The 27,045-nt window shown below is 43.5% G+C and overlaps 2 protein-coding genes across 2 annotated transcripts in view; one reads left to right on the top strand and one right to left on the bottom strand.

Moving 5' to 3' along the window:
* The window catches only part of cdc40 (cell division cycle 40 homolog (S. cerevisiae)), a 48,333-nt gene extending 26,551 nt beyond the window's left edge, over positions 1–21,782 (top strand). Inside the window, exons 10-15 of the mRNA XM_014205521.2 lie at positions 2,602–2,703; positions 4,068–4,183; positions 4,695–4,828; positions 15,900–15,976; positions 17,139–17,283; positions 21,242–21,782. Coding sequence (XP_014060996.1) covers positions 2,602–2,703; positions 4,068–4,183; positions 4,695–4,828; positions 15,900–15,976; positions 17,139–17,283; positions 21,242–21,419 — 752 coding nt within the window. The 3' untranslated portion in view covers positions 21,420–21,782. The remainder of the gene's footprint in view (positions 1–2,601; positions 2,704–4,067; positions 4,184–4,694; positions 4,829–15,899; positions 15,977–17,138; positions 17,284–21,241) is intronic.
* Positions 21,783–22,877: 1,095 nt separating this feature from the next.
* The window catches only part of mettl24 (methyltransferase like 24), a 54,210-nt gene continuing 50,042 nt past the window's right edge, over positions 22,878–27,045 (bottom strand). The window contains exon 5 of the mRNA XM_014205523.3: positions 22,878–27,023. Coding sequence (XP_014060998.2) covers positions 26,706–27,023 — 318 coding nt within the window. The 3' untranslated portion in view covers positions 22,878–26,705. The remainder of the gene's footprint in view (positions 27,024–27,045) is intronic.

The following is a 27,045-nucleotide window of genomic DNA, read 5'->3' as shown; positions in this document are numbered from 1 at the left end:
GAGAGAGGGATAGAGGTAGGAATAGGTGGAGACCACGGGGAAGAGAGGAGTTGTAGAGAGAGGGATAGAGGTAGGAATAGGTGGAGACCACGGGGAAGAGAGGAGTTGTAGAGAGAGGGATGGAGGTAGGAATAGGTGGAGACCACGGGGAAGAGAGGAGTTGTAGAGAGAGGGATAGAGGTAGGAATAGGTGGAGACCACGGGGAAGAGAGGAGTTGTAGAGAGAGGGATAGAGGTAGGAATAGGTGGAGACCACGGGGAAGAGAGGAGTTGTAGAGAGAGGGATGGAGGTAGGAATAGGTGGAGACCACGGGGAAGAGAGGAGTTGTAGAGAGAGGGATAGAGGTAGGAATAGGTGGAGACCACGGGGAAGAGAGGAGTTGTAGAGAGAGGGATGGAGGTAGGAATAGGTGGAGACCACGGGGAAGAGAGGAGTTGTAGAGAGAGGGATAGAGGTAGGAATAGGTGGAGACCACGGGGAAGAGAGGAGTTGTAGAGAGAGGGATAGAGGTAGGAATAGGTGGAGACCACGGGGAAGAGAGGAGTTGTAGAGAGAGGGATAGAGGTAGGAATAGGTGGAGACCACGGGGAAGAGAGGAGTTGTAGAGAGAGGGATGGAGGTAGGAATAGGTGGAGACCACGGGGAAGAGAGGAGTTGTAGAGAGAGGGATAGAGGTAGGAATAGGTGGAGACCACGGGGAAGAGAGGAGTTGTAGAGAGAGGGATGGAGGTAGGAATAGGTGGAGACCACGGGGAAGAGAGGAGTTGTAGAGAGAGGGATAGAGGTAGGAATAGGTGGAGACCACGGGGAAGAGAGGAGTTGTAGAGAGAGGGATAGAGGTAGGAATAGGTGGAGACCACAGGGAAGAGAGGAGTTGTAGAGAGAGGGATGGAGGTAGGAATAGGTGGAGACCACGGGGAAGAGAGGAGTTGTAGAGAGAGGGATAGAGGTAGGAATAGGTGGAGACCACGGGGAAGAGAGGAGTTGTAGAGAGAGGGATAGAGGTAGGAATAGGTGGAGACCACAGGGAAGAGGAGTTGTAGAGAGAGGGATAGAGGTAGGAATAGGTGGAGACCACGGGGAAGAGAGGAGTTGTAGAGAGAGGGATAGAGGTAGGAATAGGTGGAGACCACGGGGAAGAGAGGAGTTGTAGAGAGAGGGATGGAGGTAGGAATAGGTGGAGACCACGGGGAAGAGAGGAGTTGTAGAGAGAGGGATAGAGGTAGGAATAGGTGGAGACCACGGGGAAGAGAGGAGTTGTAGAGAGAGGGATAGAGGTAGGAATAGGTGGAGACCACGGGGAAGAGAGGAGTTGTAGAGAGAGGGATGGAGGTAGGAATAGGTGGAGACCACGGGGAAGAGAGGAGTTGTAGAGAGAGGGATAGAGGTAGGAATAGGTGGAGACCACGGGGAAGAGAGGAGTTGTAGAGAGAGGGATAGAGGTAGGAATAGGTGGAGACCACGGGGAAGAGAGGAGTTGTAGAGAGAGGGATGGAGGTAGGAATAGGTGGAGACCACGGGGAAGAGAGAAGTTGTAGAGAGAGGGATAGAGGTAGGAATAGGTGGAGACCACGGGGAAGAGAGGAGTTGTAGAGAGAGGGATGGAGGTAGGAATAGGTGGAGACCACGGGGAAGAGAGGAGTTGTAGAGAGAGGGATAGAGGTAGGAATAGGTGGAGACCACGGGGAAGAGAGGAGTTGTAGAGAGAGGGATAGAGGTAGGAATAGGTGGAGACCACGGGGAAGAGAGGAGTTGTAGAGAGAGGGATGGAGGTAGGAATAGGTGGAGACCACGGGGAAGAGAGGAGTTGTAGAGAGAGGGATAGAGGTAGGAATAGGTGGAGACCACGGGGAAGAGAGGAGTTGTAGAGAGAGGGATAGAGGTAGGAATAGGTGGAGACCACGGGGAAGAGAGGAGTTGTAGAGAGAGGGATGGAGGTAGGAATAGGTGGAGACCACGGGGAAGAGAGGAGTTGTAGAGAGAGGGATAGAGGTAGGAATAGGTGGAGACCACGGGGAAGAGAGGAGTTGTAGAGAGAGGGATAGAGGTAGGAATAGGTGGAGACCACGGGGAAGAGAGGAGTTGTAGAGAGAGGGATAGAGGTAGGAATAGGTGGAGACCACGGGGAAGAGAGGAGTTGTAGAGAGAGGGATAGAGGTAGGAATAGGTGGAGACCACGGGGAAGAGAGGAGTTGTAGAGAGAGGGATAGAGGTAGGAATAGGTGGAGACCACGGGGAAGAGAGGAGTTGTAGAGAGAGGGATAGAGGTAGGAATAGGTGGAGACCACGGGGAAGAGAGGAGTTGTAGAGAGAGGGATAGAGGTAGGAATAGGTGGAGACCACGGGGAAGAGAGGAGTTGTAGAGAGAGGGATGGAGAGGATAGAAGGGCCTGTATCATCATCTTCCTTGATCCTCCCTCTCTTCCCCTTTTCACCACCTTGGCTTTCTCTTTATTTTTTCCATCTGTGATTTTGATATTCCAACAATGAATGTGATATGACGGGCAGTGGGATCAGGGGGCTATGACAGAATAACAGAACAGGAAGAATATGTGCATATGTAATGTGTAAGTGTTTCTCTCTTGTCTCTCTCCCTTCAGGCCACAGTAAAGCAGTGCGGGATATCTGCTTCAACAACACTGGGACTCAGTACATGAGTGCAGCCTACGACCGCTACCTCAAACTCTGGGACACAGAGACAGGTCGGTCCAGCCGCGATTGTGGTGACAAGGATAGAAATGCCACGAACGTTCCACAACGTTGCCCCCTTCTGAACGCAGCCCAGGCCTGGGGACTGTCACTGAACAGCACAGTCGTGGCCATGATAGAAATGCCAGAAATAGAGCCGTCACAATTACTTGCTCAGAGAAGCATGCCAGCTGTTGTGCCTTACTGAAGGTGGCCAGCATTGTTGTGTAGATGTTGGTTCTACCATAAGGACCATGGAGGGTCTCTGCTCCCCCAGGAGATAGAAATGTGTTGTGTAGATGTTGGTTCTACCATAAGGACCATGGAGGGTCTCTGCTCCCCCAGGAGATAGAAATGTGTTGTGTAGATGTTGGTTCTACCATAAGGACCATGGAGGGTCTCTGCTCCCCCAGGAGATAGAAATGTGTTGTGTAGATGTTGGTTCTACCATAAGGACCATGGAGGGTCTCTGCTCCCCCAGGAGATAGAAATGTGTTGTGTAGATGTTGGTTCTACCATAAGGACCATGGAGGGTCTCTGCTCCCCCAGGAGATAGAAATGTGTTGTGTAGATGTTGGTTCTACCATAAGGACCATGGAGGGTCTCTGCTCGCCCAGGAGATAGAAATGTGTTGTGTAGATGTTGGTTCTACCATAAGGACCATGGAGGGTCTCTGCTCCCCCAGGAGATAGAAATGTGTTGTGTAGATGTTGGTTCTATCATAAGGACCATGGAGGGTCTCTGCTCCCCCAGGAGATAGAAATGTGTTGTGTAGATGTTGGTTCTACCATAAGGACCATGGAGGGTCTCTGCTCCCCCAGGAGAAAGAAATGTGTTGCGGATGTCAGTGGAGGCTGCTAAGGGGAGGATGGCTCATACAAATATCTGGAATGGAGTCAGTGGACAGCACATATGTGACGTGTTTGATACCATTTCATTGACTCCATTCCAGACATTATTATGAGCCGTCCTCCCCTCAGCAGCCTCCACTGGTGTAGAACCAACATATACAAGGAGCAGGGAGGGTCTCTCCCCCCCCCAGCAGAGGGCAGTACAGAAACTAAACCTCTACTTGTTGTCATAGCACCTTGTTTACTAGTCACTGAGCTGTAGGGTTAGGGCCCATTCCATTTACATGTAGTCAACTTGTATTGACCTATTGTAATGAGGATTATTGATATCGGCAATTGCATTGACAGAGTTGGATTCAACAAATCTGATTGGATTGACAGAATGGCACACCGGCAAGTTATGGCTAGCCGCTGGTGGTTGTCCTGCCATAGAGATTCTATTCATGAATATGTCATTCTATGGTTTCTGTACTATAATGAAGACACAGTGTGGGTGGTTCTGAAACGTGTAAACTCTCCCTCCACAGGCCAGTGCATCTCCCGCTTCACCAACCGGAAGGTGCCGTACTGCGTCAAGTTCAACCCAGATGAGGACAAGCAGAACCTTTTCGTGGCCGGCATGTCTGATAAGAAGATCGTTCAGGTGCTGTCATTACACACACACACACACACACACACACACACACACACACACACACACACACACACACACACACTACCTAGAGGCTGATCAATATGAGACAGGAGTGCATTTCATGCTCCGTGGGCTCCAGTGTAGCGTGTGTGAGACCGGCGCAACAGGACTAGAGCAAGTTATTGATCTTGGGAAATGTAGAGAGCGAGGACAGGGCAGAGAAAGACAGAGAGATCTGTGAAAGACAACCCACTGAGACCAGTCCCTTCGCTGGAAAAGCAATTAAAAACTGCTCCTGGAATAAATGAATGGGTCTGTAAACGGGCAATCGTCTGCCCTCTAATTACATTACACTGTACATTTGTTGTGTGTGTTCTAGTGTTTGTCTGTGACAGGAGTGTGTGTTGTGTAATTATTATTCCCATAGCTAATCTACGTGTGTGTGTGTGTGTGTGTGTAACCTGTTTCAATTTGTATTAATTTACTTATTTACTCTTTCTTTCTCACCCCCCTCTCTCAGTGGGACGCAAGGACCGGGGAGGTGGTTCAGGAGTATGACCGTCACCTGGGCGCGGTCAACACCATCACGTTCGTGGATGAGAACCGCCGTTTTGTCAGCACGTCAGACGACAAGTCCCTCCGCGTGTGGGAGTGGTGAGTGACAGAGACTGCTGAGCTTTTTACCTGCGCCCTACCACTGTGTTGGCCTGAATCAGCACAGTTATGAAATGAGGATTATTCAACAGCGTTGTTGGTGAGTAGCATCAAGCATCACTCCTGGTATTATGCTTCATTTCCATAATATACTGTATCTCTGGCTTGTACATTACAGCCAACAGCTTGTCCTGACAGTCTTCTAGATACCTCTGCAAACTGAACTCATTGCCAATGAGTGTTTAACAAGTGATGAAGTGCAAATGAGAGTGGTGGAGGAATGTGTTTGGTGACTGGGTTGGGGTGCTATGGGTGGGCAGGTCATGGGAAGTTTAAGTACCGTTGATTTCGATGAAAAGTCCTCGTCTTCTAGCTTGTCATTTCAGGGTCTTACCTAGCAGCTCTTATTCCTCTGTCATATTTATTTATTCGCTTATGGCTTGTTTAGCTAGATTATTTTGTCAGGAAAAATAAGTATTTTCAATCCCCAAGCCCGGCGAGAATGACTTGCAAATTAGCTTGGTTCCCATGACGATTAACAAATACTGTTGTTTTCCTCGCTAACTTGATAAATATTTAAGACCCGGTGACTAAGGACAGAAGTTTCACAGGGATTCTTAGAGGGACTGTTTTATTAGAAGAGCACATATTAAATGAAATGCCCTCCTTTTCCCATCATTTGTGTTCCTTTCAGTAATATCCGGTTGGTGTGTGTTTAAGCAGTAGGATTGACTGGTAAGGAGTGGGTGCCAGGGATACCAGCTGTGGCTTTAGTAGTGTAGTCTGGAGAGTTAGTGGGCTTGGTCGGTGAGAAGGGAGCGTTATGCATTCTATATGTGAGTGAAGGGGTTGAATGCACCGCCATCTGTTACATCTCTGTTGCAGTTTTTACAGTTTATTTAGAGACACTGTACTTGTTAGTGTTGTCACAATACCAGAATTTTTACTTCCATGCCAGGTTTAGTATCACGAGACTCGATACCAAAACGATACCACATCAAAAACAAAGAAGGCCTATTAGCCAAAGTCCTAGAATGGCACTGGGTCCAGACATATAAACTCAGCTACTGCTGTGTTCACTGGATCCAGACATATAAACTCAGCTACTGCTGTGTTCACTGGGTCCAGACATATAAACTCAGCTACTGCTGTGTTCACTGGATCCAGACATATAAACTCAGCTACTGCTGTGTTCACTGGGTCCAGACATATAAACTCAGCTACTGCTGTGTTCACTGGATCCAGACATATAAACTCAGCTACTGCTGTGTTCACTGGATCCAGACATATAAAGTCAGCTACTGCTGTGTTCACTGGATCCAGACATATAAACTCAGCTACTGCTGTGTTCACTGGATCCAGACATATAAACTCAGCTACTGCTGTGTTCACTGGATCCAGACATATAAACTCAGCTACTGCTGTGTTCACTGGATCCAGACATATAAACTCAGCTACTGCTGTGTTCACTGGATCCAGACATATAAACTCAGCTACTGCTGTGTTCACTGGGTCCAGACATATAAACTCAGCTACTGCTGTGTTCACTGGATCCAGACATATAAACTTAGCTACTGCTGTGTTCACTGGGTCCAGACATATAAACTCAGCTACTGCTGTGTTCACTGGATCCAGACATATAAACTCAGCTACTGCTGTGTTCACTGGGTCCAGACATATAAACTCAGCTACTGCTGTGTTCACTGGATCCAGACATATAAAGTCAGCTACTGCTGTGTTCACTGGGTCCAGACATATAAAGTCAGCTACTGCTGTGTTCACTGGATCCAGACATATAAACTCAGCTACTGCTGTGTTCACTGGATCCAGACATATAAACTCAGCTACTGCTGTGTTCACTGGATCCAGACATATAAACTCAGCTACTGCTGTGTTCACTGGATCCAGACATATAAACTCAGCTACTGCTGTGTTCACTGGATCCAGACATATAAACTCAGCTACTGCTGTGTTCACTGGGTCCAGACATATAAACTCAGCTACTGCTGTGTTCACTGGATCCAGACATATAAAGTCAGCTACTGCTGTGTTCACTGGGTCCAGACATATAAACTCCGCTACTGCTGTGTTCAATCGTTAGCCATCTTTTGAGTTCAATGTCATTATTACATTTGAAAATGTGTGTTTACATTTTTTTTGAGACCACCATGTATGCAATAATAAATCAATTATACCATCATACAAGCAAGTTGACTTTGGTAAAAACAATCTAACGACAAAACAACAGTGGTAATCATTTATTTGAATGGTGAATCTTTATGATTAACAAGATATAGGTCTATTCACAATACAGGTGAATGCATATTATTCAATAGGAGTGTCTGCATGCATTGAGTTATTGAGCTTGTTTTAGTTGGTTTCATGGGGCTTCAGATGACAAACAATCCCTCTCATTTTGGACTTATTTTGCTGGCAACTGCTGGGATTATTTTATTGGACTGATTAACAACATTTGCATAGAAGAAGCAATCTCTTTTCTGTCTCTAAGAAAGTAATGACGTCATTCACTGAGGCAGAACATGGCGGTGTAATCTGACTTTGGCTATGGAATCTAGTGGAAACCAGACTGGAGACGAGGGAGACGAAGAAGTGAATTTGTTTTTGGTGGCGAGGGAGACTAAGTGAATTAATAAAGTTTTGGGTCACAATCAGCTTTGAAATCAGCATTTTTTGTGTGATAGTTAGCATATTATCACAAAGTACTAGGGGAGTGAATTGATGTTTGCTTCAGCTGTAAGCTGGCAAGGAAAGTTAGCCTACAATTAAAGCTGGAAGCTACCGGTATTGTCTTGCGTTGTACAAGTGTTCTAGCCTGTCTGGACATTGTTTTGCAAACAGTAAGGAACAGTTTCAATATTTCTACATGCCATGTTGCATTATTCAAGTGTGTTAACCCTATCAGTCCCAAGCCCTCAGCAAAAATCGGCTTTTCATTTATCTGACTATAATTTATCTGCATTTCCAGCCCTTATATTTAGCCTCACAATGAAGTAGTTTACCGTGTTCTTTTCAGGACAACCAAGGCTACAAGTAGAACACAACACTATTTGACATAAACAGTTTTATTGATAAATGTCAAAAATAAAAAGAACCCCTTCTAACGATTCTTGTGTAGCTTGTGAGGGTCATAGAGCAAAACATGTTACCTGTGCGTGTTTGTGAGAGTCTCAGCTTTTCATAGATAGCTTTTAATCATTTGTAGCTCTACAGATGTTTATGTAAAAAAAGACCCGGCCCCGGGCCCCTTCTGAATCCGTTTCACAAACACCTCTTTAGCTCAGCCTCCGTTAATCACACAGACTAGAGGATGCAGAAGAAATAGATTCATCCAATGGTACAACCCAGAAGTCTGTAGCTCAAACACACAATGTTTAAAATGCGGCAGGTTGCCAAGCGTTTGGGCCAGTAACCGAAAGGTCGCTGGTTCGAATCTCTGAGCCGACTAGGTAAAAGATCTGTCAATGTGCCCTTGAGCAAACCACTTAACCCCAATTGCGTCGGCTAAATGACTAAAATGTAAAATGGGTTAGTCTTAAATCACGCTGTTGCAATGTGGCAAAGAAAATATATTTTTGTCCTGAAAATAAAGCATTATGTTTGGTGCAAATCCAGCACAGCACAACACATCATTGAGTACCACTCTTCATATTTTCAAGCATGGTGGTGCTGCATCATGTTATGGGTATGCTTGTCATCGGCAAGGGCTAGGGAGTTTTTTGGGGATTTACATTTTACACTGTAGTCATTTAGCAGTCGCTCTTATCCAGAGTGACTTACAGTAGTGAGTGCATACATTTTCATACTGGTCCCCTGTGGGAATCGAACCCAGAACCCTGGCGTTGCAAGTGCCGTGCACTACCAAGTGAGCTACACGAGACTAGGATAAAAATAATAATGTATAAAAAAAATACATAATAGAGCTAAGCTCAAGCAAAATCCCAAAGGAAAACTTGGTTGTCTGCTTTCCAACACCTTTCAGCAGGACAATCACCTAAAAAGCAAGGCTAAATATACATGTTCCTGAGTTGCCTAGTTACAGTTTTGACTTAAATCGTCTTGAAAATGTATGGCTGACTTAATTCGGCTTGAAAATATATGGCAAGACTTAGAAATGGCTGTCTAGCAATGATCAACAATCAACTTGACAGAGCTTGAATACTTTTAAATAGAATAATGGGCAAATATTGTACTATCCAAATGTGCAAAGCTCTTAGAGACTTACCCTGAAAGACGCACAGCTGTAATTGCTGCCAAAAGTTGGGGGTTGAATACTTATCTAATCAAGATATATTAGTGTTTTATTTTCAATTTGAAGAAAAGTTTTAATTTTTCCTCCACTTTGACGTTAGAGTATTTTGTTGATTTTTGACCAAAAAATTACAATTAGCTACATTTTAATCCCACTTTGTAATGCAACAAAATGTAGAAAAAGTAAAGGGGTGTGAATACTTTCTGAAGGCACTGCATCTGATGTTCGAGAAGCTTCCGTTGAGGAACACTGGGTTTTATTGGATAAATAACTTTCCCACCATGTGATAGCAGGTGATGTCATAGCAAGTGAGTTTCTTCAATACAATTTATGATCAATGACATCAAAGGCTGCACTGAAATCTAACAATACAGCTCTAACTATCATCTTATCCATTTAATTTAACCAATAATTTGTCATCGAAGTCAGTGCTGAGTGCCCTTCTCCATGTGCATGGTGAACATCAGTAGTTAACTTGTTCTCTGAACAATAGCATTATATTTGGTCAAATTCAATTCTCTCCATCGTTTTGACTAAGAACAGGCAGCGAACTGATTGGGCGGCTCATAGAGCCAGCAGAGAGGGCTTTACTATTTTTAGGCAGTGGAATTACTTGAGCTTCCTTCCATGCCTGTGGACACACTCCTTTAGGCTTTGGTTAAATATATAGCAAATAGGGGTGGCAATACAGTCTGCTACCATTCTCAATAGTTTCCTACAAAGGTTGTATATCTGGTGGTTTAACAGTATTGATGGATAACAATAGTTTCCTATAAAGGGTGTATATCTGGTGGTTTAACAGTATTGATGGATAACAATAGTTTCCTATAAAGGGTGTATATGTGGTGGGTTATCAGTATTGATGGATAACAATAGTTTCCTATAAAGGGTGTATATGTGGTGGGTTATCAATATTGATGGATAACAATAGTTTCCTATAAAGAGTGTGTATATGTGGTGGGTTATCAATATTGATGGATAACAATAGTTTCCTATAAAGGGTGTGTATGTGGTGGGTTATCAATATTGATGGATAACAGTAGTTTCCTATAAAGGGTGTGTATATGTGGTGGGTTATCAGTATTGATGGATAACAGTAGTTTCCTATAAAGGGTGTATATGTGGTGGGTTATCAGTATTGATGGATAACAATAGTTTCCTATAAAGGGTGTATATGTGGTGGGTTATCAGTATTGATGGATAACAATAGTTTCCTATAAAGGGTGTATATCTGGTGGGTTATCAGTATTGATGGATAACAGTAGTTTCCTATAAAGGGTGTATATGTGGTGGGTTATCAGTATTGATGGATAACAGTAGTTTCCTATAAAGGGTGTATATGTGGTGGGTTATCAGTATTGATGGATAACAGTAGTTTCCTATAAAGAGTGTATATGTGGTGGGTTATCAGTATTGATGGATAACAGTAGTTTCCTATAAAGAGTGTGTATATGTGGTGGGTTATCAATATTGATGGATAACAATAGTTTCCTATAAAGGGTGTATATGTGGTGGGTTATCAGTATTGATGGATAACAATAGTTTTTCCATCTCTCCCACACTAATGACTAAATTCAAAACTGATCTCTTTTTTTCTCTCTTTTATACAGAAATATATGTTCCCTGTTCAATGTTGTCATTTCACTGATCTCTCAGATATAGGACAGACACTTCAGAACACACTTCCTTTAGATTTTTTTGGGGGGGGGTTATGTAGTGAATCTGTTATGCAATGTGTTTGTATGGGCTAATAGCAGTAAAGGCCATTTTTTTCCTCAACATTATTTTTATATTATTTGATACACCAATGCTCTGCAATGCTCTGCAGCATTGGTGAAGATATGCTCAATACAAGTGGATGTCACAGACATGATATAAATACTGACTGTTAGCACTTGGTGGCCTATAGCAGCACCCCAATAGAAGAGGCTTTAGATGAGGCAGGTGAACTTGCAACCACAACACTTCAACAACATTTAACATGAGATCCTCTCTAAGCTTTACAAGAATATGGCTCTGAACATATACAGTAACACCTCCCCCATAGGCATTCCTGTCTTTTCTGTAGATGTTATATCCTTGTATTGCTACTGCTGAATCATTACTATTGCTACTGCTGAATTATCGAAGTGAGTTTCAGAGATGACCTATATATGAATGTTATCTGATGTTAGCAAGTTATTGATTTCATGAACCTTATTTCTAAGGCTACATACACTAGGTGTACAAAACATTAAGGACACGTGCTCTTTCCATGAGACTGACCAGGTGAAAAGCTATAATCCCTTATTGATGTCACTTGTTAAATCCACGTAGATGAAGGGGAGGAGACGGGTTAAAGAAGGATTTTTAAGTCTTGAGACATGGATTGTGTATGTTTGCTATTCAGAGGGTGAATGGCAAAGCCAAACGATTTAAGTGCCTTTTGAAGGGGTATGGTAGTAGGCGCTCCGGTGGCAGGCGCACCGGTTTGTGTTAAGAACTGCAACACTATTGGGTCTTTCATGCTTAACAGTTTCCATGTGTTTGATGCCTTTTCATTCGCTCTGTTCCAGCCATTATTGTGAGCCTTCCTCTCCTGAGCAGCAAGAAGCCCAAACAGATATAACATTTGACTAAAACATAATAATTTCAAACCTTGCTTACATTTGTATATGATCACATATATCTCTCCTTTATACACGGGAATACTTTGGAACAGATTTCCAAAATTAAAATCATTTGGAGCTGATTTGCTGGTGTTTTTACAGTCTTATAGCCAACTATAAAAAATATAAAATCATCCGTGGGCTGAATGGCCGCCAGTTAGGGAACCTTATACTAGTCAGTTTTCCCAGTCATCTGTAATAATGATTCACAGACAGTGCTGATGTCATCTTCCGTGGACTTAGTTTGTCATCTTGCTGCAAGTCTCTTTCAGGACATCCACCTCTCCCTGGGAGAACTGCAAACTGTTCTTTACGTCTTGTACCTCTGATCAGATCGTCCGTTCTTTTGTTAGTTGAGTCCACCAGTATTCTGACAAAGCTCTTTAAGCCATTTTCCTGTTGCTGTAACAATAGCTTGTAGACATCTTTTTGTTGATTCCAGCCAGCACAGCTCATAGGGCCAATGAAAACAGCAACCTACAGCAGGGATTTAAACAGCCATAAGCCAGGGACTATCTGCAGTCCCAACCACAAGGGCTAAACGCGTCGTGGGCTGTGTTCAAACTGTCAAGGGAATCTGGCTATTAGGCAGGTTGCTTCGCCAAGCAGCAGCTCTTCAGACTTTAAGGGTTTGGCAGTGTCCCAGCAACTTAGGCTAAGCGTGTTGCGGGTCCCAAAAGAAACGAGTAAACTAGTAAATACTTTTTTTCAAGAAACTTTAAAAAACAACCGACCGAGCTCTCCCTCGTTCCGCATTCAACATGCGTCGCGCTATGAAGCATGATTGTTCACGTGAGTGGAGAGCTAACAATGCTGCCCAGACAGCTCTAGCAATGAATGAGTGATGGCCGAGATCCTTTTAACGCATACATGTTGATATCCGCACTTGCTTCGCCCTTATGTTGGTGTTAGCAAGCAGTATATATAGTGCTAGGTATCAATAGCCAATCCAGTTGGGGCTGGAAACTATAGTGAGCTTCGATTGGTCAATAGCAACTCGATGCCACGGTGTACGCGACAAAAGTTCAGCTTTCCCAAACTTTTGTCCCACCCTGTTCACGCTCCCTCGCCCATACTCACATTGAAAATGAATGGGGCTCCGTTGTTTAATCTTCAAAACGTGCTCAATGGATTTCCAGTGTAAGGGACACAGGGAAGACATTTTGCTCTTAGGGCTATGAAGTGACTGCGCTGATAGACAGAGTTGATCCTCTCTCTCATGTGAGACACTTTTGACAGAACTATCAAACATGACCAAAGTTCTGGTACCAAACTGTTTTTTGGGGGTATAAAAAAGTACAAAAGTTTCAGTATACTGTACAACACTAGTTAGGGTAGAGGAGAACTAGGACACTCTTTTGGCGTTGAGTATTTGAGTGGATTGCACACTCATTAGGAGTTTGTTATGGTGGAGAGAAGACGCTGGGCCAACGAGAGGCTTTACTGCCCCCCCCCCCCTCTCCCCCTGTGACAGCTCAGATGGTAGGATTAGGGAGAGCTCAACCACCAATCTCAGCTGAATTAGGCAGAAATAAACATGGAGTCACATCACTGACACAGAGATGGAGAGGGAGGGTAGCGGAGGGATTTGGAACTACAGACGGACTCCTTGTTAGTCACACACAAACACAGCACAAACACTCCTTTGTGGCCCTTTTGTGCGCGCACACGTTTATCCAGATTGAAGAGCACTCTAGGTGGCTGGCTGTCAGTAGCTGAGGTATATTAGTTGGGGTTGTAGAGACTGAGTGTATGGGCTGTGCTGGGCACGGTTTAGAATCAATACAGTGTACCTCACTGTGCCAGCAAACGCACACACACACACACACACACAGAGCCAGACAGACGAGAGAGAGAGAGAGTTCATGCCAACCTTCCCCTGGTGGCTACAGGCTCTGCACCCCCTTATGGATCCGTTAGACAAGACACTGGTGAGGGTAAGATAAAAACCAGGCACAATTTCATTAGTGTACACTGTAGCAAAACACTTTGCAATGGCAAATGAGCAGTTCTCATTGGACAAATCCACATAGTCCCTTCCTGTTTCAACCCGTTGTCTTACGTTTGATGCGTAAATGAATACGACCCAGGCCTGGTGAATCAGGACTGACTGGGACAGGTAAAGGTATTCAGAAACAACTGCAGCTTCATTATGGGCTTCATTAACATACTGGGAGGAAAGAACAGCAGTCCACTCCAAACGATCTGCTTTGTTCTCTCTTTCCCAGCCACGCAGACACATTGAGTTATTTTTAGAGTTATGAGAGGAGATTTGATGCGTTTTGTTTGTGTTTAGAGAGTTAGTTTGGCCTGACTCTGCTCTGCTGTGGACGTCAGGCAGGGCTTGCTCGGAGGGCCTTTTGGTCTGTGTGTTTGTGTGTTTAATCCTACGACTGTTGGATTAGTTGTTTCCTGTAATTCACTCTGGTTTAGGGATGGAGGGTGTCCTTTTCCTTCTGGCCCTGGTTAGGTATGTCTAGCTGGTGTTTATGGGATAGAGCTGTGTACCGCCGTGGCTCTAAACCAGTCCAGCTGTGTGCGATCAGAGAAAGGAAGAGTGGAGGGAGAGATGGCCTCAGTCCAGATAGCCTCCCACTGAGAGCGAGGAGGATCAACTCTTTTACACGGTCAACACACCCTCAACACAACAACGTTATTCACAGTCATACACAATCTTCAGCCTGTCGCTGATGTCTCTGTCACGGACACTCATCCTGTTAGATCTGCCAGCTGCTCTGTTCACGACCGTGTGTGAGAAGACCATAGAGTTGGATGATGCCATGAAGACCCTAGAACAAAATGCATGATTGACCTCCATTTCACTCTCAAACTCAGAGAGGGCAGGGTTGAGAAAGTAGGGAGAGGGGAAAAAGAGAATGCAGAAAGGGAGAGAGTGGATTTAATTGGATGCTCTTGGCACAGTGTTTAAGCGAACATGGTATTTACATATACTGTGCCTTCAGAAAGTATTCAGACCCCTTGACTTTGACTTTAGAATCTACTCCACTGTAACTAGGCCACTCAGGAACATTAAACGTCGTCTTGGTAAGCAACTCCAGTATATGTTTGGCGTTTTAGGTTGTTGTCCTGCTGAAAGGTGAATTCATCTTCCAGTGTCTGGTGAAAGTAAGCTGAACCAGGTTTACCTCTAGGTTTTGTTCTGTTTCTTACTTTAGTGCCTTATTGCAAACTAAAATATTCCATGTTTTGGAATATTTTTTATTCTGTACAGGCTTGCTTTTCACATTTGTCATTTAGGTTAGTATTGTGGAGTAACTACAATGATGATCCATCCTCAGTTTTCTCCTATCACAGCCATTACTGGGTGTATTGATACACCATCCAAAGTGTAATTCATAAATTCACCATGCTCAAAGGAATATTCAGTGTCTACTTTTGTTTTAACCCTCTACCAGTAGGTGCCTTTCTTTGCGAGGCATTGGAAAACCTTCCTGGTCTTTGTGGTTGAATCTGTGTTTGAAATTCAGTGTTTGCCTGCGGGATCTTACAGACAATTGTATGTGTGGAGTACAGAGATGAGGTAGTCATTCAAAAATCATGTTTAACACTTTTATTGCACACAGTGTGAGTCCATGCAAATTATTTATGTGATGTATTAAGCACATTTTTATTCCTGAACTTATTTAGAAAATGGCTGCCTAACAAAGGGCTTGCATACTTACTCACTCAAGACATTTCAGCGTTTCATTTGTAATTAATTTGTAAACATTATTCCACTTTGACATTATGGGGTATTGTGTGTAGATCAGTGACAAAAATTTCTACATTTCACCCATTTGAAATTCAGACTGTAACACAATGTGGAATAAGTCTTGGGGTGTGAATACTTTCTGAAGGCACTGTATCTGTAATGACAACAGTGTCTGGATCTTAACTGTTTGGTCAACAGTATAGTTTTGATCCTCAGCTAGAATCACATCCTTCCAAGGCACAAGCGCCAGCTGCATTGCATGACTTTCAATGTTTCCAATGTGAGAGCATTAATGCTAGTTGTCAACACTGATAGCAGTAGTGTCATGGCTGACCTGTGGACTATTCCCGACCGTACTCTGACCGTACTCTGACCGTACTCTGAGCGTACTCTGAGCGTACTCTGAACGCTTTGTGACCGTGCTGCGTTTGTGTTTTACAGGGACATTCCCGTGGACTTCAAATACATCGCAGAGCCCAGTATGCACTCTATGCCTGCTGTAACGCTTTCACCCAATGGTGAGTGGACACACACACACACACACACACACACACACACACACACACACACACACAGATTTTTAATTGAACCATTCCCCTCCTTCATACCCTTCCCCTCCATCCCTCTCCCCCATTCTCTCTTCCCCATATTTCTCTCTGAGCTGTGTTCATATATTTGTCCTGACATGGATTGTTTGTCATTAGTCTAAATAACAGATGAACTCTCACTGGGAGAGCAGCCCACTCCACTCTGTCCCCCACAGCTCCACTCCTAAAGGGTAGCCACGCAGCAGCTCTAGCTGGGACTGCTGCGTATGGAGCCTTTCTTCCACTCGCCTCCTTATTTTCGCTCCAGTTTAACAAAAGAGAGCCCAGTTGTATTTATCCGTTTCTCGTCCACCTACAGCGGTTGGCATTTTGAGATAATGGCATCCCTTTATGTGGGATTGTTTGGGAGGCACTCGGAAAGGGAGGACACACATGCACACACACAGTGGAGCGGGTGCACACACACAGTGGCGCACACACTGTTACTGAGTCCTAATGTCTGCGTAGAGAGACAGGCGGGTTGCTAGCTAACAGAACGTCTGTGAAGCTAACATCAAAGTTGCATCCCAAATTGCACCCTATTGAACAGGGCCCAAAATAGTGCACTATATATAGGGAAAAGGGTGCCACTTGGGACCTAGCCCAAGTCAGCATTCGGTCATCAAAAGTATTTTCATTCTTTCCAAAGTGATTGGCCTCATCTTTCCCTCTCAGGCGGTTACAGAGAAGAGCTGCTAGTGTCTACTGGGGTGGTCCACTCCTACGGGCCTGAATGAGACGGGACAGAATAATACAGGCCTGAATAACACAGACCATAATACCTAGCTTTGCGTTTAGCTCAACCAACCTGGCTTGTTTCACACGCTCAATCTGTTTTACATTTTATCATTTATTTCTAGTTTTATCCCAAGCCCCTTGATGATGCATTGGCTGCTTTTCACACTGTGAAAAGGTTGATCAGAAAGGTGTTGTTTTGAAATAACTTGGTCCAGGCCCACTGCTCACTGGAGAAGTCCTGACCTGGGGGGTCAACCCCTAACATCAGCATGCTCTAACTAAAACTCAGAACTCAAAATAACAAAGAAATGTAACAATTTTTTTTGAAATGTTATTGTATTTTCTCCCACTGTAGGTAAGTGGCTGGCCTGCCAGTCCATGGACAATCAGATCCTGATATTTGGAGCCCAGAACCGTTTCCGTCTGAACAAGAAGAAGATCTTCAAGGGCCACATGGTGGCTGGCTACGCCTGCCAGGTGGACTTCTCCCCAGACATGAGGTAAGACAAATCCATCCTATACATTAGTACAAACGGTAGCAAAATGGTTTGCAACGGAAACAAGGTGTTATTTTATTATTCATTTAAACAAATTACCTTAGAAACCATACATAGACAGAATGCAATAGATAGACGCACACAAATTCCAACCAACATCAATGACATCACACCTGCTCAAACTCACATGTTCCCACCACATCCATACCCGTTACGTTTCTCACTCCAACATTCCCTCTCATTCTTCATACCTTGGGCGTTCCCAGTGCATGTAACACTATGTCATATGGCCTCAAATTGTGCTATTCTATTTCTCTCTGTAGCCCAAATTTGTTCAATATTTAAGTAATAATGCCTTTGATTCATCCACTGTCTTAACGATGGAGGATCATTTGATTTCCAGTTTTTAAGTAGAATTTGAATTAAACTGATTGATGAGAAAAGTATGGTCCAACCCATTGGGTATCTCACTGTACCCTCATATGCCATGTCTTGAAATATGCAGATGGACGGATTAAAAGTAATCTTAAATTGTAAAACTTCTGACAGCCAACTTCCCTCAACATTGCTCTGATGTCAAAGAAGATTTCAAATATACATTTCATGATATGAAACTTAAGTTGCATGTATTTGAAAATATCTAAATTGGTCAGTCCAAAATCACTTTTTAATTCTGTCATGGAAATTATATTTTCTATTACCAAGTCAATTCCAGTTTCTATTACTTTAGTTTTCCACGTGGACCAATTTATTGGTGAATTCGGAAAAGCTACCCATGGATTGTTCCATAGGGGTGTGTTTTTTGGGAGTGAAATTGGTTCTTGTAGAATCCCTTAGATTTTCTTCCATATTGTTCTAGTGTTCTTAACTAAGAAGTTGTTAATGTTCTTAGCTTTATCCTTAGAAAATAGAAAAGATTTTTGGGTTGAGCATGCGCATCTTCAATATGAATCCATTGTTCCTCTTTAGTACATTTAACAATTTGTCTCAAGTAAAAGTCTTGGGTGGTGAGTTGATACAATTCCAAGTCTGGAAGGTTAAAACCACCCTCAGACTTAAAGAGATGAGTTTTATTTGCCCATTTAAAGTCATTTATGAGTGTAATTATTTTTTGAATGACTTCGGTGGGGTAATTGGTGTTACCGAGAATACATGTAAAAACGTATGAGGCCTGCCATTCTGAAGAGGTTTATTCAGTGCTGTGAAAAAATATTTGCCCACATTCAAATATGTTTGATACTGAATGTTATCAGATCTTCAACCAAAACCTGATATTAGATAAAGGGAACCCGAGTAAACAAATAACACCACTATTACATACTTATTTCATAAACAAAGTTATGCAACACCCAATGCCCTGTGTGAAAAAGTATTTGCCCATTACACTCAATGATTGGTTGTGCCACCTTTAGCTGGAGTGACTCCAGCCAAACACCTGTAGTTGTTCATCTGTCTGTCACATCGCTGTGGAGGAATTTTGTCCCACTCTTCCATACAGAACTGCTTTAACTCAGAGACATCTGTAGGTTTTCAAGCATGAACTGCTCGTTTCAAGTCCTGCTGCAACATCTCAATTGGGATTAGGTCTGGACTTTGACTAGGTCATTCCAAAACTTCAAATGTGTTGCATTTTAGCTGTTTTCATATAGACTTGATTGTGTTTTGGATCATTGTCTTGCTGCATGACCCAGCTGTGGACTGATAGCCTGGCATTCTCCTGTATAATTATTTGATACCAAGCAGAATTCATGGATCCTTCTATTAAAGCAAGTGGTCCAGGTCCTGAGGCAGCAAAGCATCCCAAAACCTTCACACTACCACCACCATGCTTGACCGTTGGTATAAGGTTCTTACTGTGGAATGAAGTGTTTGGTTTTCGGCAGGCATAATGGGACCCATGTCGAGAAAGGGGGCAAATGCTTTTTCACAAAGCTGTAACTAAGATTTATGGGAAGATTGTTCCATTTAATTAGATCTGCTTTCATATTGTTGAGTAATGGGATAAAGTTATCTTTATATATTTCGTTTTTTTTTAACCTTGATTAAGCATGCTAAGTATAAAATATTTTTGGGGGGTCCACTTAAAATTATTGCTTTAGATCATGAGCTATTCTTAATTTTTTTTTCCTATTGACATTATTTCTGTTTTTCCACAAAGTTTATATCCTGAGATTTTAGAGTATTCAGAAAATATTTTTAACAAGGGGGGGATTGAGTTTGCAATATTGGTAATTTAAAGTCCCTTCAGAAAGTATTCACACCCCTTGACTTTTTCCACATTTTGTTGTGTTACGGCCTGAATTTAAAATTGATACAATTTAGATTTTGTCACACAATACCCCATAATGTCAAAGTGGAATTATGTTTTTAGAAATTTTACAAATTCATTAAAAATGAAACCCTGAAATGTCTTGAGTCAATACGTATTCAACCCCTTTGTTATGGCAAGCCTAAATAAGTGCGGGAGTAAAAATGTGCTTAACAAGTTGCATGGACTCCATAGTAGTGTTTAGCATGATTTTTGAATGACTCCCTCATTTTTTGAGATTTTTTTTTTAAACATTTTAGTCATTTAGCATACGCTCTTATCCAGAGCGACTTACAGTGTTGAATGCATACATTTCATTTCATGCATTTTTGTATTTTTTTTGTAACTGGCCCCCCGTGGGAATCGAACCCACAACCCTGGCGTTGCACACACCATGCTGGCGTTGCAAACACCATGCTCTACCAACAGAGCCACAGGGAAGACATCTCGGCAAAATGGAAGAAAAATTCGAACATTTGTTTTAAAAAAAGAGAAGGGAAAAAGTAATTTTTTATTTATTTATTTAAACAATTTTGTATTTTTATTTTTTACAAATGTTCGAATTTTTCTTCCATTTTGCCATTTCACAGTATTTTATGTAGGTCATTGCTGAAAAAAAGACAAATCAATTTTAATCCCACCTTGTTACACAACAAAATGTGGAAAATGTTCTGGGGTGTGAATACTTTCTGAAGGCACGATCAGGAGATCGTCGGCAAATACGTTTTTTTTTTTATTCATGTTTACCAATACTGATACCTGTTACGTTTGGGTCCTGTCTAATTCTTTCTGCAGTAGGTTCAATTGCCAGAGCAAACTGGAGGGGGTAGAGAAGACATCCCTGTCTTGTGCCCATTTGTAATGCAATTTCACCAGATATATTATGTGTGTATATTTTTGCTTTAGGATATTTATATAATATTTTTATGAGATGTATTATTTCAGCTGGAAAGTTGAAGGCTTCCAAAGTTTTGAATAGAAAAGCAAAGATGTTCTTATTGGACAAATGCAGGTAGTCCCTTCCCGTTTTCTTCCATTTGGTTTCTAGTGAATACGACCTAGGGCTTCAGGGATCGGTTTCTCAGGGACTTGACCCCTTAGGGTTTCACCTGGTGTTTGTCTGAATAGGATGTATGATACAGTAATGGTACAAGCCTTTCAAGCAGAAGATGCACCCTTTAATTTTCCAATTTAAAATGTACCTACTGGATTCAACCCAGGGGTTTATGTTAGCAAAGGGTTTTGAAGAAGACATTTTGGAAACTTCAGGGGGAGAGGGAAGGGGTGCGAGAAGTCGCATCCCCCAAGCAGGTAATATTGTGTATATCTACAAACTGACTCGTCTCTACTTCCTTCTGAAACCAGTCCTTCAGTCAGTTAGTGTTTCTGAAGACGTCCTGTACGTAGAGCACTAACCAGGCCATTTACAGGCACTAATTTTAGCACATACCCCAATTAAGAGCCCACTCACCCCTATCAGCAGGTGCCTTCACTTCTCTCTTAGTAACCATGGCAACAGCAAGTAACCCCTCCTTTGAGCAGAGACCCAAATTCACCCCACCTCATGTGAAATGGAACATGAGTCATTTTTAGCAGGGAGCCTAACCCCTCTCTCTCTCTCCTCCCATCTCTCCATCCCGCTCTCTCCTGTAGCTATGTGGTGTCTGGCGATGCGGATGGGAAGCTGAATATCTGGGACTGGAAGACCACCAAGCTGTACCACCGGATCAAGGCACACGATAAGGTGTGCATCAGTGCCTTGTGGCACCCCCACGAGACCTCCAAGGTCATCACCTGTGGCTGGGACGGACTGATCAAGCTCTGGGACTAGAGACATGGGGGTGGGGGCTGCAAAGGGACTCCCTCTTTTTAGGGGGAGAGGTGGTCTCTCTGTTATGTACTTTCCCTAATTTAGTGGCAGGCTAAAAGCCATAGGGCTGGTATCTAGTCCTTTTGTAACAGTGTATATTTCTACCCCATCTGAAGAGAGGACAGCGACGTATACCTAGAAAGATCAACATTTTCTCCGTGTGTTAGTGTTTAGAGGGTTTCTCAGCTTTTCATTTAATTTCATGTCTTCTGGTTTCTGTTTTAATCAGTGATGTCCGTATTGTTCACACCATTTTTTTTATCCTGGAAAATATTCTGTTTTCCAATGTATGTCCCTTTGTGAAATTAAACATTTTATAAATTTTGCCTGTCAAGAAATTGCTTTCCTTTGGTCAAGTCGTCTTATACTTCCATCTTTTGCCGTTGGTCAGATATTTCGTCAAGTTTATTAGGATTTCTTCTCTTTAGTAACAGTTCCCTTCTCACCATTAAATCCACACAAACCCCTCTGAAGAGAGAAGTGTAGCCAAGTTGCTATTTCTCTTAGTGTCTTTATAGACTTATCAAAAGATCAGGGGTATACATTTTTAATTTCAATAGTTTTCAGAATGCATTAATCCTTAAAATGTAAGCCTGAACCGAGTCTAGCTTTGTGTAATACATTTGGTGACAAAGTAGTTGGAGAGCTGCAGAGAGAAGTAAAGGGAGACGGCGAGAGGTAAAGGGAGACGGCGAGAGGTAAAGGGAGACGGCGAGAGGTAAAGGGAGACGGCGAGAGGTAAAGGGAGACGGCGAGAGGTAAAGGGAGACGGCGAGAGGTAAAGGGAGACGGCGAGAGGTAAAGGGAGACGGCGAGAGGTAAAGGGAGACGGCGAGAGGTAAAGGGAGACGGCGAGAGGTAAAGGGAGACAGAGATTGAGTCAATCTCAACCTTTCTGACTCAATCGTTCTCTCTTCCTTCTCTCTGCAGCTCTCCAACTACTTTGTCACCAAATTTATTACACAATTCTAAGCTCGGTTCAGGCTTACATTTTAAGGATTAATACATTCTGAAAACTTTCAATTAAAAATGAATACCCCTGATCTTTTGATGCTGCTATGAAGGCACTTAGGGAAATAGCGACTTGGCAACACTATTCTTTTCAGGGGGGGTTTGTGTGGATTTAATGGTGAGAAGGGAATCGTTACTAAAGAGAATAAAAGGAAAAGGGTTTGAGAGAGTGGGAAAACAAACAGCAGAAGTTGTGGCGGCTGGATTGACATTTTCTATTATTATTCAAATTGTGAAGAGGGAGAGACCATACTATTCCCTCAATCTGCTCATTATAGCTGCAGTTAAGGTTACACATTAACACAAATTTCACCATCTTTGGTATTCGCTGTCCGAATCATCCTGATTCAACATTTGCTCAGGCAAACTCGGTCTCCTTACAACTTGGCGTACATCGTTTCCTTTAAGTATTTTCAAAGTCCCAGTTTAATGTAAAATGTCATACATGTTAAATGTGTATTGACCTAAGACGAGTGAGGCGATTCTTCACATCCTTGATAGTTGTTTTCCCTACAGTAATAGTCAAAAGTTTGGACACACCTACACATTCAAGTTTTTGTAGTTGTTTTACTATTTTCTACATTGTAAAATAATAGTGAAGACATCAAAACTATGACATAACACATGGAATCATGTAGTAACCCAGAAAGTGTTAAATCAAAATATATTTGAGGTTCTTCAAAGTAGCCACCTTTTGCTTTCATAGCTTTGCACACTCTTGGCATTCTTTCAACCAGCTTCATGAGGTAGTCACCTGGAATGCATTAAAATTAAGGTGTGCCTTTTTAAATGTAATTTGAGGAGTTTTGAGCCAAGCAGTTGTGTTGTGACAAGGTAGGGTTTGTATACAGAAGATAGTCCTATTTGGTAAAATACCAAGTCCATATTATGGCAAGAACATCTCAAATAAGCAAAGAGAAATGACTGTCCATTACTTTAAGACATGAAGGTCACTCAATCTGGAAAATTTCAGGCAGTGTGATGAGTCCAAATACACTGCTCAAAAAAATAAAAGGGAACACTTAAACAACACAATGTAACTCCAAGTCAATCACACTTCTGTGAAATCAAACTGTCCACTTAGGAAGCAACACTGATTGACAATACATTTCACATGCTGTTGTGCAAATGGATAGACAACAGGTGGAAATTAGCAAGACACCCCCAATAAAAGAGTGGTTCTACAGGTGGGGACCACAGACCACTTCTCAGTTCCTATGCTTCCTGGCTGATTTTTTGGTCACTTTTGAATGCTGGCGGTGCTTTCACTCTAGTGGTAGCATGAGACGGAGTCTACAACCCACACAAGTGGCTCAGGTAGTGCAGCTCATCTCAGGATGGCACATCAATGCGAGCTGTGGCAAGAAGGTTTGCTGTGTCTGTCAGCGTAGTGTCCAGAGCATGGAGGCGCTACCAGGAGACAGGCCAATACATCAGGAGACGTGGAGGACGCCGTAGGAGGGCAACAACCCAGCAGCAGGACCGCTACCTCTGCCTTTGTGCAAGGAGGAGCAGGAGAAGCACTGCCAGAGCCCTGCAAAATGACCTCCAGCAGGCCACAAATGTGCATGTGTCTGCTCAAACGGTCAGAAACAGACTCCATGAGGGTGGTATGAGGGCCCGACGTCCACAGTTGGGGGTTGTGCTTACAGCCCAACACCGTGCAGGACGTTTGGCATTTGCCAGAGAACACCAAGATTGGCAAATTCGCCACTGGCGCCCTGTGCTCTTCACAGATGAAAGCAGGTTCACACTGAGCACGTGACAGACGTGACAGAGTCTGGAGACGCCGTGGAGAACATTCTGCTGCCTGCAACATCCTCCAGCATGACCGGTTTGGCGGTGGGTCAGTCATGGTGTGGGGTGGCATTTCTTTGGGGGGCCGCACAGCCCTCCATGTGCTCGCCAGAGGTAGCCTGACTGCCATTAGGTACCGAGATGAGATCCTCAGACCCCTTGTGAGACCATATGCTGGTGCGGTTGGCCCTGGGTTCCTCCTAATGCAAGACAATGCTAGACCTCATGTGGCTGGAGTGTGTCAGCAGTTCCTGCAAGAGGAAGGCATTGATGCTATGGACTGACCCACCCGTTCGCCAGACCTGAATCCAATTGAGCACATCTGGGACATCATGTCTCGCTCCATCCACCAATGCCACGTTGCACCACAGACTGTCCAGGAGTTGGCGGATGCTTTAGTCCAGGTCTGGGAGGAGATCCCTCAGGAGACCATCCGCCACCTCATCAGGAGCATGCCCAGGGGTTGTAAGGGAGGTCATACAGGCACGTGGAGGCCACACACACTACTGAGCCTCATTTTGACTTGTTTTAAGGACATTACATCAAAGTTGGATCAGCCTGTAGTGTGGTTTTCCACTTTAATTTTGAGTGTGACTCCAAATCCAGACCTCCATGGGTTGATAAATTGGATTTCCATTGATTATTTTTGTGTGATTTTGTTGTCAGCACATTCAACTATGTAAAGAAAAAAGTATTTAATAAGATTATTTCTTTCATTCAGATCTAGGATGTGTTGTTTAAGTGTTCCCTTTATTTTTTTGAGCAGTATATGAGAGTATTGGTTCCAATCGCTGTGTCTTTGTGAGATGCAGAGTAGGTGAACGGATGATCTCCGCATGTGTGGTTCCCACCGTGAAGCATGGAGGAGGAGGTGTGATGGTGTGAGGTGCTTTGCTGGTGACACTGATTTATTTAGAATTCAAGGCACACTGAACTAGCATGGCTACCACAGCATTCTGCAGCGATATGCCATCCCATCTGGTTTGTGCCTCGTGGGACTATCATTTGTTTTTCAACAGGACAATGACCCAAAACACACCTCCAGGCTGTGTAAGGGCTATTTGACCAAGAAGGAGAGTGATGGAGTGCTGCATCAGATGACCTGGCCTCCACAATCACCGGACTTCAACCCAATTGAGATGGTTTGGGCTGAGTTGGACAGCAGAGTGAAGGAAAAGCAGCCAACAAGTGCTCAACATATGTGGGAACTCCTTCAAGACGGCTGGAAAAGCTTTTCAGGTGAAGCTGGTTGAGAGAATGCCAAGAGTGTGCAAAGCTGTCATCAAGGCAAACATTTTACATTTTAGTCATTTAGCAGACGCTCTTATCCAGAGCGACTTACAGTAGTGAATGCATACATACATTTCATACATTTTTTTTCTTCTTTTTTCTCCATACTGGCCCCCCGTGGGAATCGAACCCACAACCCTGGTGTTGCAAACACCATGCTCTACCAACTGAGTCACAGGGAATGCCCAAACGGGTGGCTACTTTGAAGAATATAAAATACATTTTGATTTGTTTAACACTTTTTGGGTTACTACATGATTTCATATGTGTTATTTCATAGTTTTGATGTCTTCACTATTATTCTACAATGTATAAAATAGTAAAAATAAAGAAAAACCCTTGAATGAGTAGGTGTGTCCGTTGAAACCCAGGTATGGTCATTCTCTGGGTAGACGGTCATGTCTTTCTGTCTCTCTTCAGGAGGCATATTGTCTGTCCTCCCAGGCAAACGTTTGAGCCTTTACCTTAACTACCTCCAGCCCCCCCTGCCTCATAAGTAGCCTCCCACAGAAACTCATCCCTGGGCTAAATGAGATGTGCTCAGCCTCAGTCTGACAGCTACTCCCCCAGCCCTATGTACTCTTTTTAATGCAGAAGATCCTGAGGACAAATTGAGGCTATTAGTTTGGGCTGTGGTCTTACCTCACTATTCATTACCCATGCCTCTGAGGATAATTCTCCAGGAGGGGGTGGATGTATCTGTTAGGGGTGGCTGGCTCAGGGCCAAGCCCAGATGAGGCCATGATGACAGAGATGGCTGCCGCAATGCTTGCCAGCTGACCTCCAGCCAAAACAGCCACTTTAAAGCAGCTCTGACCGACAGATGGACTTTGGGCCCTCGAGGCAATTACCTCATGTCTAAGGTCATATCAGGGAAGGGTAGGGGAGTAGTGATTCAAAAAGTTGAAATGATAGGAGCTTGTTAGGAGTACAGTATAGCTCACAAAACGTTACATTAACCTCCATAGATTGAGACATTCCTTTTCTGGAGTACAGTACTTTGGTTAGGTTGATGAATCTGGTATTGGTCAGAAATAAATATCCAAAGTGAAACATCCCATGGGATTGACTTTCCCATCGTAGCTGAACTATATCTCCCAGATCTCCCCTTCTCATTGGCCAGAGCCCTGTCCATCAGTCAGTCAGCTCTCAGGACCTCCACTGGGTATTGACCCAGCCCAGTGTATAGGCACTCGTGGCGTTCAGAACGTTCCGGTGCAGGAAGAGGCGGGGCTTTGTTGGGTCGCTGTGGTAATGGAAGAGGCGGAAGTGAGCACGCTCCAGCTCCTTCAGTAGGCTGAACCAATAGCGCACCACGGATGGGTCATCCCCACTCACCTCGAAGCCCGCCCAGTGGAGGTGGATTTCTAGTAGTAGTTGACCCACAGAGCTCAGAACCCCTTCTAGAACCAGGTTCTCTAGAATCTTCCACTCCGCACTCTCCATGTCTACCTTCAGAACATCCACCTGGAACAGAGAGGGAGAGAGA

This window comes from Salmo salar, chromosome 06 (assembly GCF_965601325.2).
Source record: "Salmo salar chromosome 06, fSalSal1, whole genome shotgun sequence".
In the NCBI taxonomy this organism is placed as follows: Eukaryota; Metazoa; Chordata; class Actinopteri; order Salmoniformes; family Salmonidae; genus Salmo; species Salmo salar.
This window is presented reverse-complemented; position numbering and strand designations above follow the sequence as displayed.